We start from the raw sequence: 14730 nt of genomic DNA, 5'->3' as shown, positions 1-14730 counted from the left end.
ATAATAGTTGTTTTACTTGGAAAGGTTTGGGAAGTAATAGAAAGAAAAATGCCTGATGGCAAAATTAAAAAAGTGCGAAGGCGTGTAGTTATTGTGAAGAAAAAGAATGTTAATGATTTTGAAAAAGAAATAACAAGTAAAGAAACAAAAGAAATACCTGTTGAAGAAAATCTTATTGAAGATAAAAATGTCTACCAGGAATATGGTGAAAATGATGATGAGGTATTATATACTTAATTTTACCTGTTATGGCTTTAAAACTGAATATACAGAAGTTCTAAATAAAAAAAAGAAAGAATAAATTAAGAAATAAATTCAAAAATAATATAAAAAACAATGAATTAGCTTTTATAGGTTTGTACACTGCATATAACTGAACTTTAGATAATGTTCTTCTTAAATTTATATTGCTCATATTTTAACTCTGGTAACGTGTAGTAGCTTATACTTTAAGTTTGTTAGCTCAATTATTTTTCACTATAAAAAAAGTCAAAAATTCTATTTAAAAACATTCTAATATTTAAAAAAATTCTGTTTATAAACATTCTAATATTTAAAATAATTCTATTTATAAACATTCTAATATTTAAAAAGTTATATTTAAAAAGATTTTAGTATTTAAAAAAAATTATATTTATAAACATTCTCTATTATTTAAAAAAATTGAATTCAAATTTATAAAAGAATATTTATACAGCATTTTTAGTACATTTAGTACAGAGCGAAAAATCTAAAAAGTTGAAGTTTTATAAAAGTAAAAGACTTGAGAAATTTTTTGAAAATAAGAATGCAATGTGGATGTGTACTTATGTACAGAAGCAACATATAAACATTTAGTCAATAGTTATGCAGAAGCATTTAGATTACCACAAAAAAATTCTAAAAAAAACTTGAAATTTTTTAAGATCTATTTAGAACTATGAAATAGAATAGATACATACAACTACAATATAGAATTTACATATACAACTACAATATAGAATTGATACTTAGAATTAGAAAATGATAGTTTATAATTGAAATTTTTTTTTTGTTTAATTGAAATTGTATAAGGACTTTTTTTGTAAACTGAGAAAACTTTTTATAAATACCATTATAAAATATTTGTACTTGTATGCACTAGTGTCATTAAAAGCCAGTGTATAAAATAAAAATGTAATAAAATCATGAATGGATTCTTTTAATTTTTAAATAATTAAATTTATATATGAAAACTTAATTAAAAACTTCCTGAGGGAAAGAAAAATAAAAAACTAAATAATAATAAAAGTTAAATTTATAATTGTATGAAAGAAAAAAAAAAGATTTTTAGTGGTATTTTAAATAAATTTTTTCTAGGAAGAAGAAGAAGAATGTGCAGAACCTGTTTTAGTGGAAGAAGGACCACTGCAATATGAAGAATTTGAAATTATTGAAAACCAACCAAATAACATTGATATAGATCCTTCAGTAAACTTTTTTTGTTTTGTATTTACTAACATGTTCTTAAAAAACTTTTAATTTTAGTCTTAACTTTAAATTATTAATTTTTTTTGTATTATTTTATTCTGTTTTTAGGATTGATTTTATTTTTGGAAAATACAAACTATTTTTATTTTATATAAAATATTTTCTTTTGTCTCTGTTTTGATTCAATTTTTAGGACTGGGAAATTGTTCAAAAAGAAAATGATAAAGGAGAAATACGTAAATGCTACAGACGAATGATTGGAATAAAAACAATTAAAATGCAAAAGATTACCCATAATTCAATTGGCGTTGTATCAAATAAATTTAATGATACCAGTGCTCCTATTTTAGTTGAAGAAATTCCAGTTGAATATGAGGAGTTTCCATTGGATAACTCAGATCTTTATGATCCAAAGGTTTTATATATATTTCACTATATTATTATTGGTAAAACTATTATATACTATTATATTTATAAAATATATTTATTTATAAATATTTATTTAATATTATAATTTATGTTATATATTGCTAAAATTATTATAGGAGTTAAAGTTATTACATATGTACAATGCACAATGGAGTATTTGTATGACAAAACCGCTCAAAAATATTTTATGGATTTTTTTTCACTTTATTAGTTTAAAAGTTTTATTAAAATTAAATGTTTAATTAAAAAAATAAAATTTTTCAAAGAATAATTTATTATTAATAAAAAGACATATTCGCTTATCAAAGCTTCATGCTGAGATCATCATATTGACTGCTTCTTTGGAAAAAGGCAACATTTTTTTGTGCGGTTTTGATCTAGAACTACTAATGTATGAGTCTGAACTCAATAGCAGCCTATTAATAGTCAACTACAATACAGACGTATTCTGTATTGTAGTCGACAAGAGAAAACTTTCAACTAAAACTTTGTCTGTACTGCCGAAAGTGTTTGTTTCGGGCTTCAGCTGCCTCCTCGGATAACTGGCCGATAGGGAGGATTGCATGAGTTATTACTTCGGCACCATGCATCAAAACTTTATGCATGGTTGGAGAAATGAGATACCAACCATACAGATTGATATATAGTTTAGCAGTTTCATGAGCAAAAGCATTGAATTTAACAGCATCGATTTTATATCCACTTGAAATGACTTCAAGAATAATGTGTAAACCTTTTATCAAATCCAAGTTAACACTAGTTATTTGTGAAGATAATTCCGGGTTTGAAAAAAATCTTCTTGACGTATTGCCGTCATTTGTATTTCCAAACCCTGCTTTAGGTATATCTACTTGAAGCCCAAATTCTTCTTTAAAAGATGTTTGTATTTTCTTCTTTGCTTCTTTGACAATTTTTTTTCCTCGTCTGATCAAGCCTGCTACTTTTGTAAAGGTATTTTATAAGTTAAATGATAGAATTTAAAAAAGCAGATCCTTGCATGAAGAATCGAGAGTCCAAAAAAGATGGTTTCTGTATTGATTGGTTCTTTTTTAATCAATTTATTAAAATCTTTCGATGTTTGTCCACAAATGTAGCACCTCATAGTTGATGTAGTATCAGTTGCAGAGTTGCACACTTTACCATCTACCATTGTAAAAAGCAAGGTATGCTTTATTTTTCCAATTTCATTGGGCAACCTTGTTTCCCTGAGATTCCTTATTTGGTTATTTACGTGCTCTATCTTGTTCATTGTTATGTCTTTAGATTCACTAATGAAACTTATTCGAATGGGCCTGCAGAATCTTGGAGATGAGGTGACTGGGTTTTGCTAAATAATTTTTTCCTGTTGGCCATCAATTTTAATAATCATTCTCAGAGATACTAAAGAACTTTGAAAAATATTTGCATCACTGTCGGTGTTGTTTTAAAATTTTTGCTTAAATTTTGTTTGTTGCGATCCATCACAGCCCCATTTTGATATTAAAACCATATTTTTCTGTTCTTCAATTGAACGCTTTTCTACAACCTCTGAGACATATTTATATAAGCGTAATGTGGTGTGGTCAAGTAATGCTTGTAGTTGAATTTCAGCTGTTGTTTCGGTTACTTGTATCGATTCCTTATTATGGTAACATTCTTTTTTGGCTTGTTGTATTATTGAGTAGCAGGGGTAGACATTTTTGTTTCTACTTTGAATAAGTTTCCATTGTTTTCTGGTAAAATTGCCTTCTACAATCAGTGCCAGTGCCTCTTGAGGTGTTAATTTATTGACAGTTACTTTTTTAAAAGCAGAGTTAAATGCTTTTCGGTATTTCTTTGCTCTGGTAGACGTGGCAGTATTTTCTTTAATAAATTTCGAAACATCAGTATTTCCTGAAGTGTGCTGGCTCATTCTGGCTGCATACCTCAACTCATCAACAGATACCTGTTTGTGCAAATCCATAGTTTTTCTACGCTTGCTGCAATCACTTTGTTCTATAAATGATTTTGATGGTCGTCCAGGTTTCTGTTGAATGTTTATTGACCAATAAGGTAGCTCGATGTTTGATTTGAGCCATTTTTTATAAAACATTCTTGTTTATAACTTGCAGCTATCCGTCTTTTCTTAAAATTGCTCTTAAAGAATTTTAAAATTCTTGTTATGGTACTTTTTTGATCTATTGGATATTTCATAACTGTTATAAGGTGTTCTTCCAACAACAAAAACTTTTCATCAAATTTTTTACCTTTACAATCTTTCATTATTTCATACAACTCTCTTCTAGTGAACAACTTTTTGACTTCTGTCGACTCTACATGATAAATAATAAAATAAGTAATACATAGTGGCAATTCCTTAATGAATGACAAATAAAATATATTTTTTTATTTGAGATTTTATAGTTTAATATATTAGATACAATTTAAGATTTACATAGTTAGGTTAAGTTTGTACAAAAATATTTAAAAATTAGACAACAAGAATTTATTTTATAGCTATTTCAAGATTTTATATACGGGATTGTGTATATTACGAAATGGTTTACACACTATTTTTGAAGCGTTAAAATAAAAAGTGGTGGACATTGGCGAATAATTTTACAAAAGTCCCTGATTGTTTACAGCCTATAGTTATTGCTCATAAAAAAATTATAACTCGACAAGACCATACTTGTTAACAAAAACATTATTATTTTATAATTTTATATGAAAATTAAAACTCAAATAGTTCGTCATAAAAATGCTTTATATTATGCACAATAACAACATAAATTTAATGTAATTTTATTTTAAAATATAGGTCATACCTTCCTCTGCCATAATTAGCTGTTTATTTTTTCAAAACTGAATAATATTATAATTATAGCTGCAATAGCAAATGTCACAAATTTTTGAATTTTTTTTCCCACGAAATTTCAAATAACAACGCCACATTCTGAACAAAAATAAGACAAAAGGAAAAATCGAGAATTTTCTGTTACATAATCTAATGAAGCAATTATCTAGCTTGAAAATAATAAAGTTAATAAGATTTTTATGCGAACATGATTTTTTGATTTTTGTCCATCAAACCTCTTCATGTTTGTCCATTAAACCTCTTCATGTTTGTCCATCAAACCTCTTAATGTTTGCCTATCAGAAATATATTTTGTTTGGTACTTTAATATATTATAATAATACTGTAATATCTTACAATATAATACAAAACTCATTGTGTTAAAAAGGTGTTCAATACTACTACAATAATACCAATGAATCAAAATAGTTAAAAACTATAAACTAAGACTTAAATGAATTTTTTTTATTTATATTGTTTTTTAAGCATAATGTATTTAACAAAATATTTTTTAATTTCTTTAATAAAATATGTTGATTATAATTTAAAAAAAAAAGTTATAAAATTTCTATCAAAATATTCTATTACAGCATGGTAGGGTACTATATATGTTTTATGTAATCATTTTAATGATTTTTAAGGATTGGGAAATAGTTGAGAAAACTCAACCAAATATGCAAATCAAAAGATGTCGACGACGAATTATTGTAAAGCCTTTATCTAAGAACAAATTTTTTCTTCATCCTGATGGAAATATTGAGCCTGTTTCCTGTGAAAATCTCAAAGAAGATGGACCTTTATTATTCTATTTAAAACCTCATCAAGATTTAACACCAGTTCAACCAAATGTAAACATTTGTTTTAAAAATAGGGTTCTTTTTTTACTAATATTTTTTTCAGTATGTTTTTCATTTAATTTTAGGAAGAAGTTGTTGCTCACACAGCTAATAGCACAACCATTAAAGTTTGTCAGCAGTTTGTTGCTACCAAACAAGTGAAAGCTTTTCGAATTTTTATTCATGCAGATGGATCTAGAGATATTGAACAAATTTCTCAAAATGCTCCTTCTATTGAAGAAGAACTTTCTGTAAAATGTGAAGAAGTAGATGAAACAGAATCTACTCCCTTAAACAACAATGTAAGTCATTATTTGCTATTGAAATTAATTGTAACTTTAAATATAATTTTAAAACAAACAACAAGATGATCATATTATAAATTAAAACAAATATCTAAAGAACTGATATATATATATATATACATATACATATATATATATATATATATATATATATATATATATATATATATATATATATATATATATATATATATATATATATACATATATATATATATATATATATATATATATATATATATATATATATATATATATATATATATATATATATATATATATATATATATATATATATATATATATATACACATGCAGTATTGGACAAAACAAGTGCAACCAAATAATGCTAATTTAGTTTCTTTATATAAAAGTGCTGCATTTTTTCAATTTAGAGAAATAACTATGTAACTGTTTAGAGACAAAGTTCTTCAAGTTTTATTCATCACAAAGTTCATTATTTGTACACAAAAATTAATAAATTAATCAAAAGTATTTAAAAAAGTTGATTTCCTTAAGGACAAAACAAGTACAACTCGACAAAATGTTGACCAAGCTGTATTTCGCTATCAATATTTTGTAGCGAATCCTTTGTTGTTGATCACAGCCTTGCATCTTTGAGGCATAGATTCGATCAGGTGATCAATGAAACTTTGTGGAATCACTGCCCAGGCCTTTTGGATTTGTTCAAATAGTTGATCCTTATTACGAACACCTTCACGATTAATTCTGCGGTTGACGATCTCCCACAGGTTCTCGATAGGGTTGAGATCCGGAGATTGAGGCAGCCAATCCATAACCGATAGGTGGTTGTCTTGAAACCACTGCTTGACTACTTTTTCAGTGTGTTTCGGATTGTTGTCTTGCTGAAAAACCCATTTTATTGGCATATTCCATTCAGCATGAGGTAACATAACATCTTTCAGGATATTTTTATACCTGAAACGGTCCATTATTCCATCGTTCCGATGTATTTTTGATGTACCTAGACCGTTAGCATAAAAACACCCCCAGACCATTACATTGCCTCCACCATGCTTCACGGTCTTATGGCAGTAACGTAAATCGAGGTGTTTGCCGGCCGGTCGACGTACACGGCAAATGCCATTGTTCCCAATGATGTTGAACTTCGATTCATCACTGAACAGGACAGTTCGCCATTTCTGCACATTCCAGTCAAAATGAAATGTAGCAAACAGGAGTCTTTTCTTCTGGTTTTTTAGTGAAATCAGCGGTTTCTTTGCAGGGCGTTAAGAAAACAATCCGGCTTTAACAGCACGTCGTCTAACTGTTTAGTCCGATACAGGCAGCTCTAATTGCTTTTGTATCTCGACTGATGATATCCAGGGATCCTTCTTGACGGATCTGACGATCATAGAATCCTCTCTAGACGTGGTGGAACGCGGTCTTTCACCTTTGTTATCTGCTGCCAACTTCCCCGTAGAAAGATATTTGGAACATAGTCTTGATACGGTCCATTTTTTCACGCGATATTTATCACAAATACTTTTTTGTGACATTCCACTTACGTAATTGCCAATAATTTTCTTTCTTAGTTCCAATCCAAGACTGTCAGGAGCCATTTTTGCACCTAAAGTCATAAAAATAATAAAAATAAATAATCACGCTTCTCAAGGCTTACCGTGTTACATTTACCTTGTGATGATACAATAATGCTCTGTGAAACACAATGTCTTGGTTGGATGTGGACTGTATTGATGTAATGAAACACTTGTTGTATTTCACTTCGTGTATTGATGTTCTTCGATAAAACACTTTGATAAAACTCACTTCGATAAACTGTCTTGATAATACTGATTGATTGACTTCCATATAGTGACTGAATTCATGTCGATTTACATGTCTCTTATATAGTAAAATGAAACTGTGTGAATCTGTTCTGGAAGATTCTAGATGCTTCTTTTCGATGCTTCTGGAAGCTTCTGGATGCTTCTGAATGTTTCCAGTATATATCTGGATGCTACTGGATGCTTCCAGATGCTTCTTCTGGAAGCTTCTGCATGCTTCTGGAAACTTCTGGAAACTTCTGGATACTTCCTTTAATTATTAAAAAACTTCCGTGGCGTTGACACGGACCAGACTTAAGAAAATGAAACAAATCAAAAAAGTTGCACTTGTCCGCTGCAAATTGGCACTTGTCAACAAAATTCTGCCTGTGTGCTGTCACCTGTCAGCTGATTGCTCATGTCATGGCATGCTATGACTCCAGACTCCTGAATTGTTTGCTGTGGTAGTATAGTTCGTTTCGTTTTTAAGACATGTAAAATTAGGAACACTTTTTAGCATTGTTCGATGTTGGTTGCAAATGTTTTATCCAATACTGTGTATATATATAGGCTTGGCCAGGAAGGTGTGCAATTTCATGTCATAAAATGACCACGCAAATACTATTTGATTTTGAAAACTTGACCACGCCTATTAATATGTTTTGAAAATTTTAACTTAACTTTAAAGAAACTTAAAATAAAAACTTATTGTAAAAAGGAGCAAATAAATCTTTGAAAAAATAAAGTAACGAAAAATAAAATAAAAATAATTTAACTAAAACTAAAATAAATAAAAATAAAATTTAAACTTAACTAAAATAAATAACAAACTATAATGATAAGAAAATTTAAATTATGTTTGGAATAAATAACTTTTATAAAATTAATAAAATTGTTTATCTTTAATAATGTTTTTATAATATAATATTATGTGAAACCCTTTTTAAATAAAGTGACAACTTACATCTAATGATTGTTTAATAGACGCGTTCATTTAAAAGTTAAAAAAAAGATTCTAAACAATTCTTCGCATTAACGTAAACAAAAGAAAAAATAATTAAATCGTTTTTATATAATTTTTTATTCAATTTATATAAAATTTTATATGATGTATTTTTTTTATTTATTTAAAGACATTTAAAATAAGAAATACATTTTTGTATAAATATAGAAAAATATAAATATTGTTCATTAATATTTTTATAAAAAATCGTTAGCAGTGATTTTTTAGTTTTTTTAAATGTGTTTTAATAATATAAAAACATAAGTAAAGAAGTTATTTAATTCAAACAAGGCTTTCAAAATAGTTTTTTTTTTCCTTCTCAACAAAATCTTTTTACTTTTCAAGTGAATTAACTTTACTGATTCTTATATAAAGTTTATTAAAGAGGCCATCACTGTTTAAAGTCGTCGCTTATAAAATTAAATTTTTTTTTTATAATTTTTTTTTTTAAAATTTGATTATAAAAAAATCTTGTATAATTAAATAATATATATGCGGTAGTGGTGTAGTGGTAAAGCGCTTGCTTCATAAGCGAGAGGTTCCGAGTTCGATTCCCACCACGCCCCTGGTAGTACCGCGCTCAACTTGTTTCTCCGCGCAGCGGCCTTGTTCGTCGAGGTTCGTGTTTCGAAGTTATAGAGTTGAGAGAGGGTTATAACCACTATTAAGTAGCCTCCTCATCTGTAGTGGCCTTCTTGGCCTTGAGGAGGTGAATAACAAAAAGAAAAAAGAAAATAATATATATAAAAATTTATACAACTTTTAATGATACTTTAATTAAAATCATTAGCTACTTTATTTAAAAGCATTTTGCTAATATAAAAATGTTAGTAAAGATAAACATGTTGAAGTTTATTTTCAGCATAATTAAAAACTTTTTTTTTACTGCATTATTTAAAAATCATGGTTACATTGTCAAAACAAAGTATTATTTGCGTGGTCATATAAAGGCTTGAAATTGTATGCCTTTCTGGCCAAGTCGAATATATATGTGAACTTTTTTGTTCGAGATAATTTGTCCAATAAATACTCAAGTTTGATGGACATGTCCAATAAAAATTAAAGAAGTGTGATCAAACGCCATTTCATGGCGTTTCATCACACTTCTTTAATTTTTATTCCTCACCATGCATAAAATATTTTGGTTTTACAACTTGACTACGCAATTTGTTTTGACAACTTTAGGCATTTTAAAAAATGCGCTGCAAATAAAAAGAAAATTCATAAGTTAACTTATCTAATAAAAAGAAAATCTTAAAGAAAAAGAAAAAATCTAAGCTCAAAAAACTAAAATTTGAAAACGAAAATATATTTATATTACATTTTTTAAAAATTACTATACTAAGCAAAATGCTTTGTGAGTTATTAAATACTTAAATTGTTATGTAAATATATTAAATTCATAAATTATGTTTTTTTTTGTTTTTTTTGTTTTTTAAATATAATTCACCTCCCCAAGGCCGAGAAGGCCACTACAGATGAGGAGGCTACTTGTGGTTATAACCCTCTCTCAACTCTTTAACTCTGAAACACGAACCTTGCCGAACAAGGCCGCTGCGCGGAGAAACAAGTTGAGCGCGGTACTACCAGGGACGTGGCGGGAATCGAACTCGGAACCTCTCGCTTATGAAGCGAGCGCTCTACCACTACACCACCTACCGCATGTAATTATTAAATGCATAATAAAATACAAAATTATTAAATACATAAATTAATATGTAAAATATATTAAATGAATAAATTATTAAGTTTACATATTACTTTATTAAATAAAGTAACAAATTGATTATAATGTTTACTATAAACCCATTTTATTTAAATTATCAAATAATATTATAAGCATTTACCTTTATATAAATTTAAATTAATAACTAATTGCAATTTTAATAAAAATCATAAAAATCGGGCTACTTAATTTTAAAAAATAAAATGCTTTGGCATCTTTTAAAAAATGAGTTAACTCAAAAAAAATGACATATTTTATTAATGTAGTTGTTCAACTTCAATATTTGTCTTGTATAAAAAATAAAAAGTTAAAAAAATAAAGTTAATATATAATCCTGAATTCATTAATAATTTTGGATTATAAATTAAATTTTTTAACAACTAAAATGATTAGAAAATAAATACACATAAAATACGGGTTGGACAAAATGACCGATAGATATTGTTTTTTACCAGACAATGTCTGGCGGTTATTTCGAGCCCTGTATATATATAAGTGTATATATATATATATATACACACACACACATATATATATGTACATATATATATATATGTGTATATATGTATATATATGTGTGTATATATATATATGTACATATATATATATATATATATATACATATATATATATATATATATATATATATATATATATATATATATATATATATATATATATATATTTATATATATGTATATATATATATACATACATGTGTGTGTGTATATATATATATATATATATATATATATATATATATATATATATATATATATATATATATGTACATACATACACACATGTGTATATATATATATATATATCAACCCTCAGAATTAGGAAAAATGAGGTCAGCAAATATTTCCGACCTCAAACTGGTAGAGGTTGGCATAAGTTCAGCAAAAAAAATTTGACATAAATGGGTTACCATAAACATAGAAACAAGGTTAGCAATTTTTTGCCGACCTCAAAGACTTTTAGGTTGGCAGTAAGGTTGGCATTGCTGAATGCCAACTCTAATTCCGAGGGTTGTATATATACAGGGTGCGTAAAAAGTTCCTGTACAAAAATATAAACAGCAAAAACAGCAAAAAGCTCCTGTACAAGGCAAGAAACAAATTACACTTTAATTTAAAACAAAATAATACTAAAAAATACTAAAAAAATACGAAGGAATGCAAAAGAATACTTAAACACACTATTTATTGAAAGAAAACACGATACAGATAATTTTTTTAACTTATACTTTTGTACGGGACCTTTTTCCGCACCCTGTATATATATATATATATATATATATATATATATATATATATATATATATATATATATATATATATATATATATATATATATATATATATATATATATATATATATATATATATATATATATATATATATTTATATATATATATATATATATATATTTATATATATATATATATTTATATATATATATATATTTATATATATATATATATATATATATATACACATGTGTGTATATATATCCTTATCTCATAGTCGAAAGAGACTTTTAATGTAAAAAAAGTCTTTTTTAACAACAATTTTTCTACCTCGACAATTAAGCTACATTTTATTGTTGTCGAAAAGTTAAAACAATTAAATTAATGCAGAAGTACATTAAGTTTTATCGTTTTTTAAAAACCCGCAATAATGACTAAAAAGTTTTTGTTATTAACAGTGTTTTTGTTTTTAAAAACATTCTTTTAAACTTGAAACTTTTCGACTACCATGCAAGAATATATATATATATATATATTCTTGCATGAAGCCTTGTTAAAAACAAAGATGTTTAAAAAAAAAAATCCTTTATTAAAATGTCTTTTTGTGGTAAACCCAATATTTCAAGGCCACGAAGTTACAGAGAGAATGCTAAAAAAACTCTCCCAATGTAGATATAAATAAAGTAGTATTTAATTAAGAACTTATGCAGCTTCAGATAGTACTTCCACCCGTATTTGCTGATGGGAAATTCATATATTTTGACTGGTGGATAGAAGTTATTAGGTGTAAAAAATATTTAGAGCTATTTAAATAAATATTTAAATATTAAGTAAAATCATCAAGGCATGCTTAAGTATATTCAGTAGTCTTCATGTTGAGCAATAATCATTCAGCATGATGAACACCATAGCTTAAACAAAATAACAAACCGTCTTAATACTTCAACGTACTCTGCTATAGCTTCAGTTAGGTATTGATTGTTAGCAAACAAGACCAAAGCGCTAGTGTCTTAAAGTACACTAGTGTCTTAAAGTACATGCGTTTTGGTCTTGTTTGCTAATAATTAATACTCTTGTTTGATTAGATATATTGTATGATCCAGTTAGCAAAAACATCTGTGGTCATTTGCAAACTGAAAGCAAATGCAAGATTAAAAAAATATAATTGCAACAGGAAAACTGAAAAGTTGAAGAATGTTTTTTTAATATAAAAAAATTGCCTCATGAATAGTGCAAAATGGTTAAAATATCATTTATTGATGCTTCATGAATAGTGCAAAATGGTTAAAATATAAAAATGGTTAAATTATTTATCATGCGAAAAAGTGCAGAAAAAGAAAAGCCTATTAATTAATTTATTTTTTAAACATTTTATGTTTAAAAACTAAATGAATTATCACGATTTGCAAATTGTTTACAGTAAAACTGAGATGGCTCATTTGATTTTATAGAATTTTAGAGAAACAGTTATTCAGTAGTTTTTAGTTATTTTATTTATCCCTTTGTCAAATGTCCAGATTTTTTTCCGAAAACCTTTGTCAATATGTTGACCGCAAATTTTTCCAGGAACTTCCAATATTTTTCATAAAAATTTTTTTCTGGGATTTTTATTTAACAAAATTTCTGGGATTTTCATAAAATTAAAAAACCCATCTAGATATTTATAATATCTTTTTTATTATTTTTATATATTTTAATATTTTTTTAATATTTTTACATATTTATAATATCTTCTTTAATATTTTTATATTTTTATAATATCTTAATAAATATTTTTATATATTTATAATATCTTATATAAATAGGAGTGGCAATCAGCAGAAGTTTTATCATCATCTGGAGTAGTTAAAAAGATTAGACGACGCATTTTGCCATTAACATTAAAAAAAAAAGTTTTCTTAATTCGACCTAATGGTAATAAAGAAGAAGTTTGTGATGACTCAGTTGAGCAAGATAGTGAATGGGAAGAAATCATGGAAAGTGACCCTGCACCATCACATTTGAATCCAAATGTAGGTTATTGTTTCTTTTTTTTTAGATTTCAAATTAAGTTTTTTAAACATTTTTTCTTTATTTAAGAGTAAACTGGGGTAAAAGTAAACAGTTTAACTTTATTTGAAATTTTTATAGAAAATTTTTTAAATTATATAAAAATATAAAAATTGAGAAAAAATATTTTTTAAATTTAAAAAAAAAATCGATTTTATGAAGAAAAAAACATTTACTTTTCCCCTAATAATTGGGGAAAAGTAAATGTTCAAACCAGTAAAACCAGTTCAATTTTAATAACAATAGATTAAGATATTAAGAAATTCAGAACTAAATTAAGATATTAAGAGAATCAAGCTAAATTAATTAAAAGTAAAATGAAATTAATCTTATTAGAAGTTAAGTTTACAAAAAAACTATTTTAATCAAATATGCGAAAAAAAATTTTATTTTATATTTGATTAAACTATTTATTAATTAAATAAATTTGAGTTGTTTCATCGTCAAAAGCAGGTTCGTTGCATTTTTTCACACAAAAAAACTCTTCACCAATTTTGTATTTTTTGGGTAAACATGATCGACAAATCCAAGACTTGCAACTAAAAGCTTCACAATGGTACCACATTTTGTTTTGAGTTGGCAATGCTTCTTCCCAAACTGTGACACTCTTTGCACCTCTTGATGTCTTTGTCTCATCTCAGTTTTTTTGAATGTTGCACTGATTGTTTTTGTATGTTGCTGAATTTCATCTGAAGCTTCACTGAAGTGAATCTTGTGTTTCTTTAATTACTTTGACTTTTTGGCCTTATCGTTTTGCTTTAGTTTCTCTAGCACCTCAGATGCCCTTAGACACAGTCTTCAACTCTCGGAATGTTGACTCTTTAGGTTTTTTTTTGTGTGTCAATATAATGGCGCTGTAAAACATTTTTCAAATTGCCTTCGTGTCTTTCTGTGAAGTGTTACAACATTTAATACGTTTGAGCAGGAGTCACTGGTATTGTTAAATTTTGAAGTTAGTGAATCATTGGAGTTTGATGCTGACTGATGTTAGATGATGATTTTGGCTGGGAAGTGGATGATGAAGCAGGCTGGGATGGGGATGATGTAGCAGGCTGAGATAGTACTTGAAATGTTTGAG

At 26.8% G+C, this 14730-nt stretch overlaps 1 protein-coding gene across 2 annotated transcripts in view; it reads left to right on the top strand.

Moving 5' to 3' along the window:
- LOC100206545 (uncharacterized) overlaps nucleotides 1–14730 on the top strand; it is a 79007-nt gene that overhangs the window by 40494 nt on the left and 23783 nt on the right. Inside the window, exons 20-25 of one of the 2 annotated variants that reach the window (XM_065814692.1) lie at nucleotides 25–222; nucleotides 1339–1449; nucleotides 1643–1864; nucleotides 5335–5541; nucleotides 5616–5831; nucleotides 13409–13615. In XM_065814692.1, the coding sequence (XP_065670764.1) occupies nucleotides 25–222; nucleotides 1339–1449; nucleotides 1643–1864; nucleotides 5335–5541; nucleotides 5616–5831; nucleotides 13409–13615 (1161 nt within the window). Of the gene's footprint in view, nucleotides 1–24; nucleotides 224–1338; nucleotides 1450–1642; nucleotides 1865–5334; nucleotides 5542–5615; nucleotides 5832–13408; nucleotides 13616–14730 lie in introns of both variants that reach the window. The other variant, XM_065814693.1, reaches the window with a different exon arrangement.

The sequence above is a fragment of the Hydra vulgaris genome, chromosome 12 (assembly GCF_038396675.1).
Source record: "Hydra vulgaris chromosome 12, alternate assembly HydraT2T_AEP".
NCBI classification, from domain to species: Eukaryota; Metazoa; Cnidaria; class Hydrozoa; order Anthoathecata; family Hydridae; genus Hydra; species Hydra vulgaris.
Note: the sequence above shows the minus strand (reverse complement) of the source record. Positions and strands in the feature narration are given on the sequence as shown.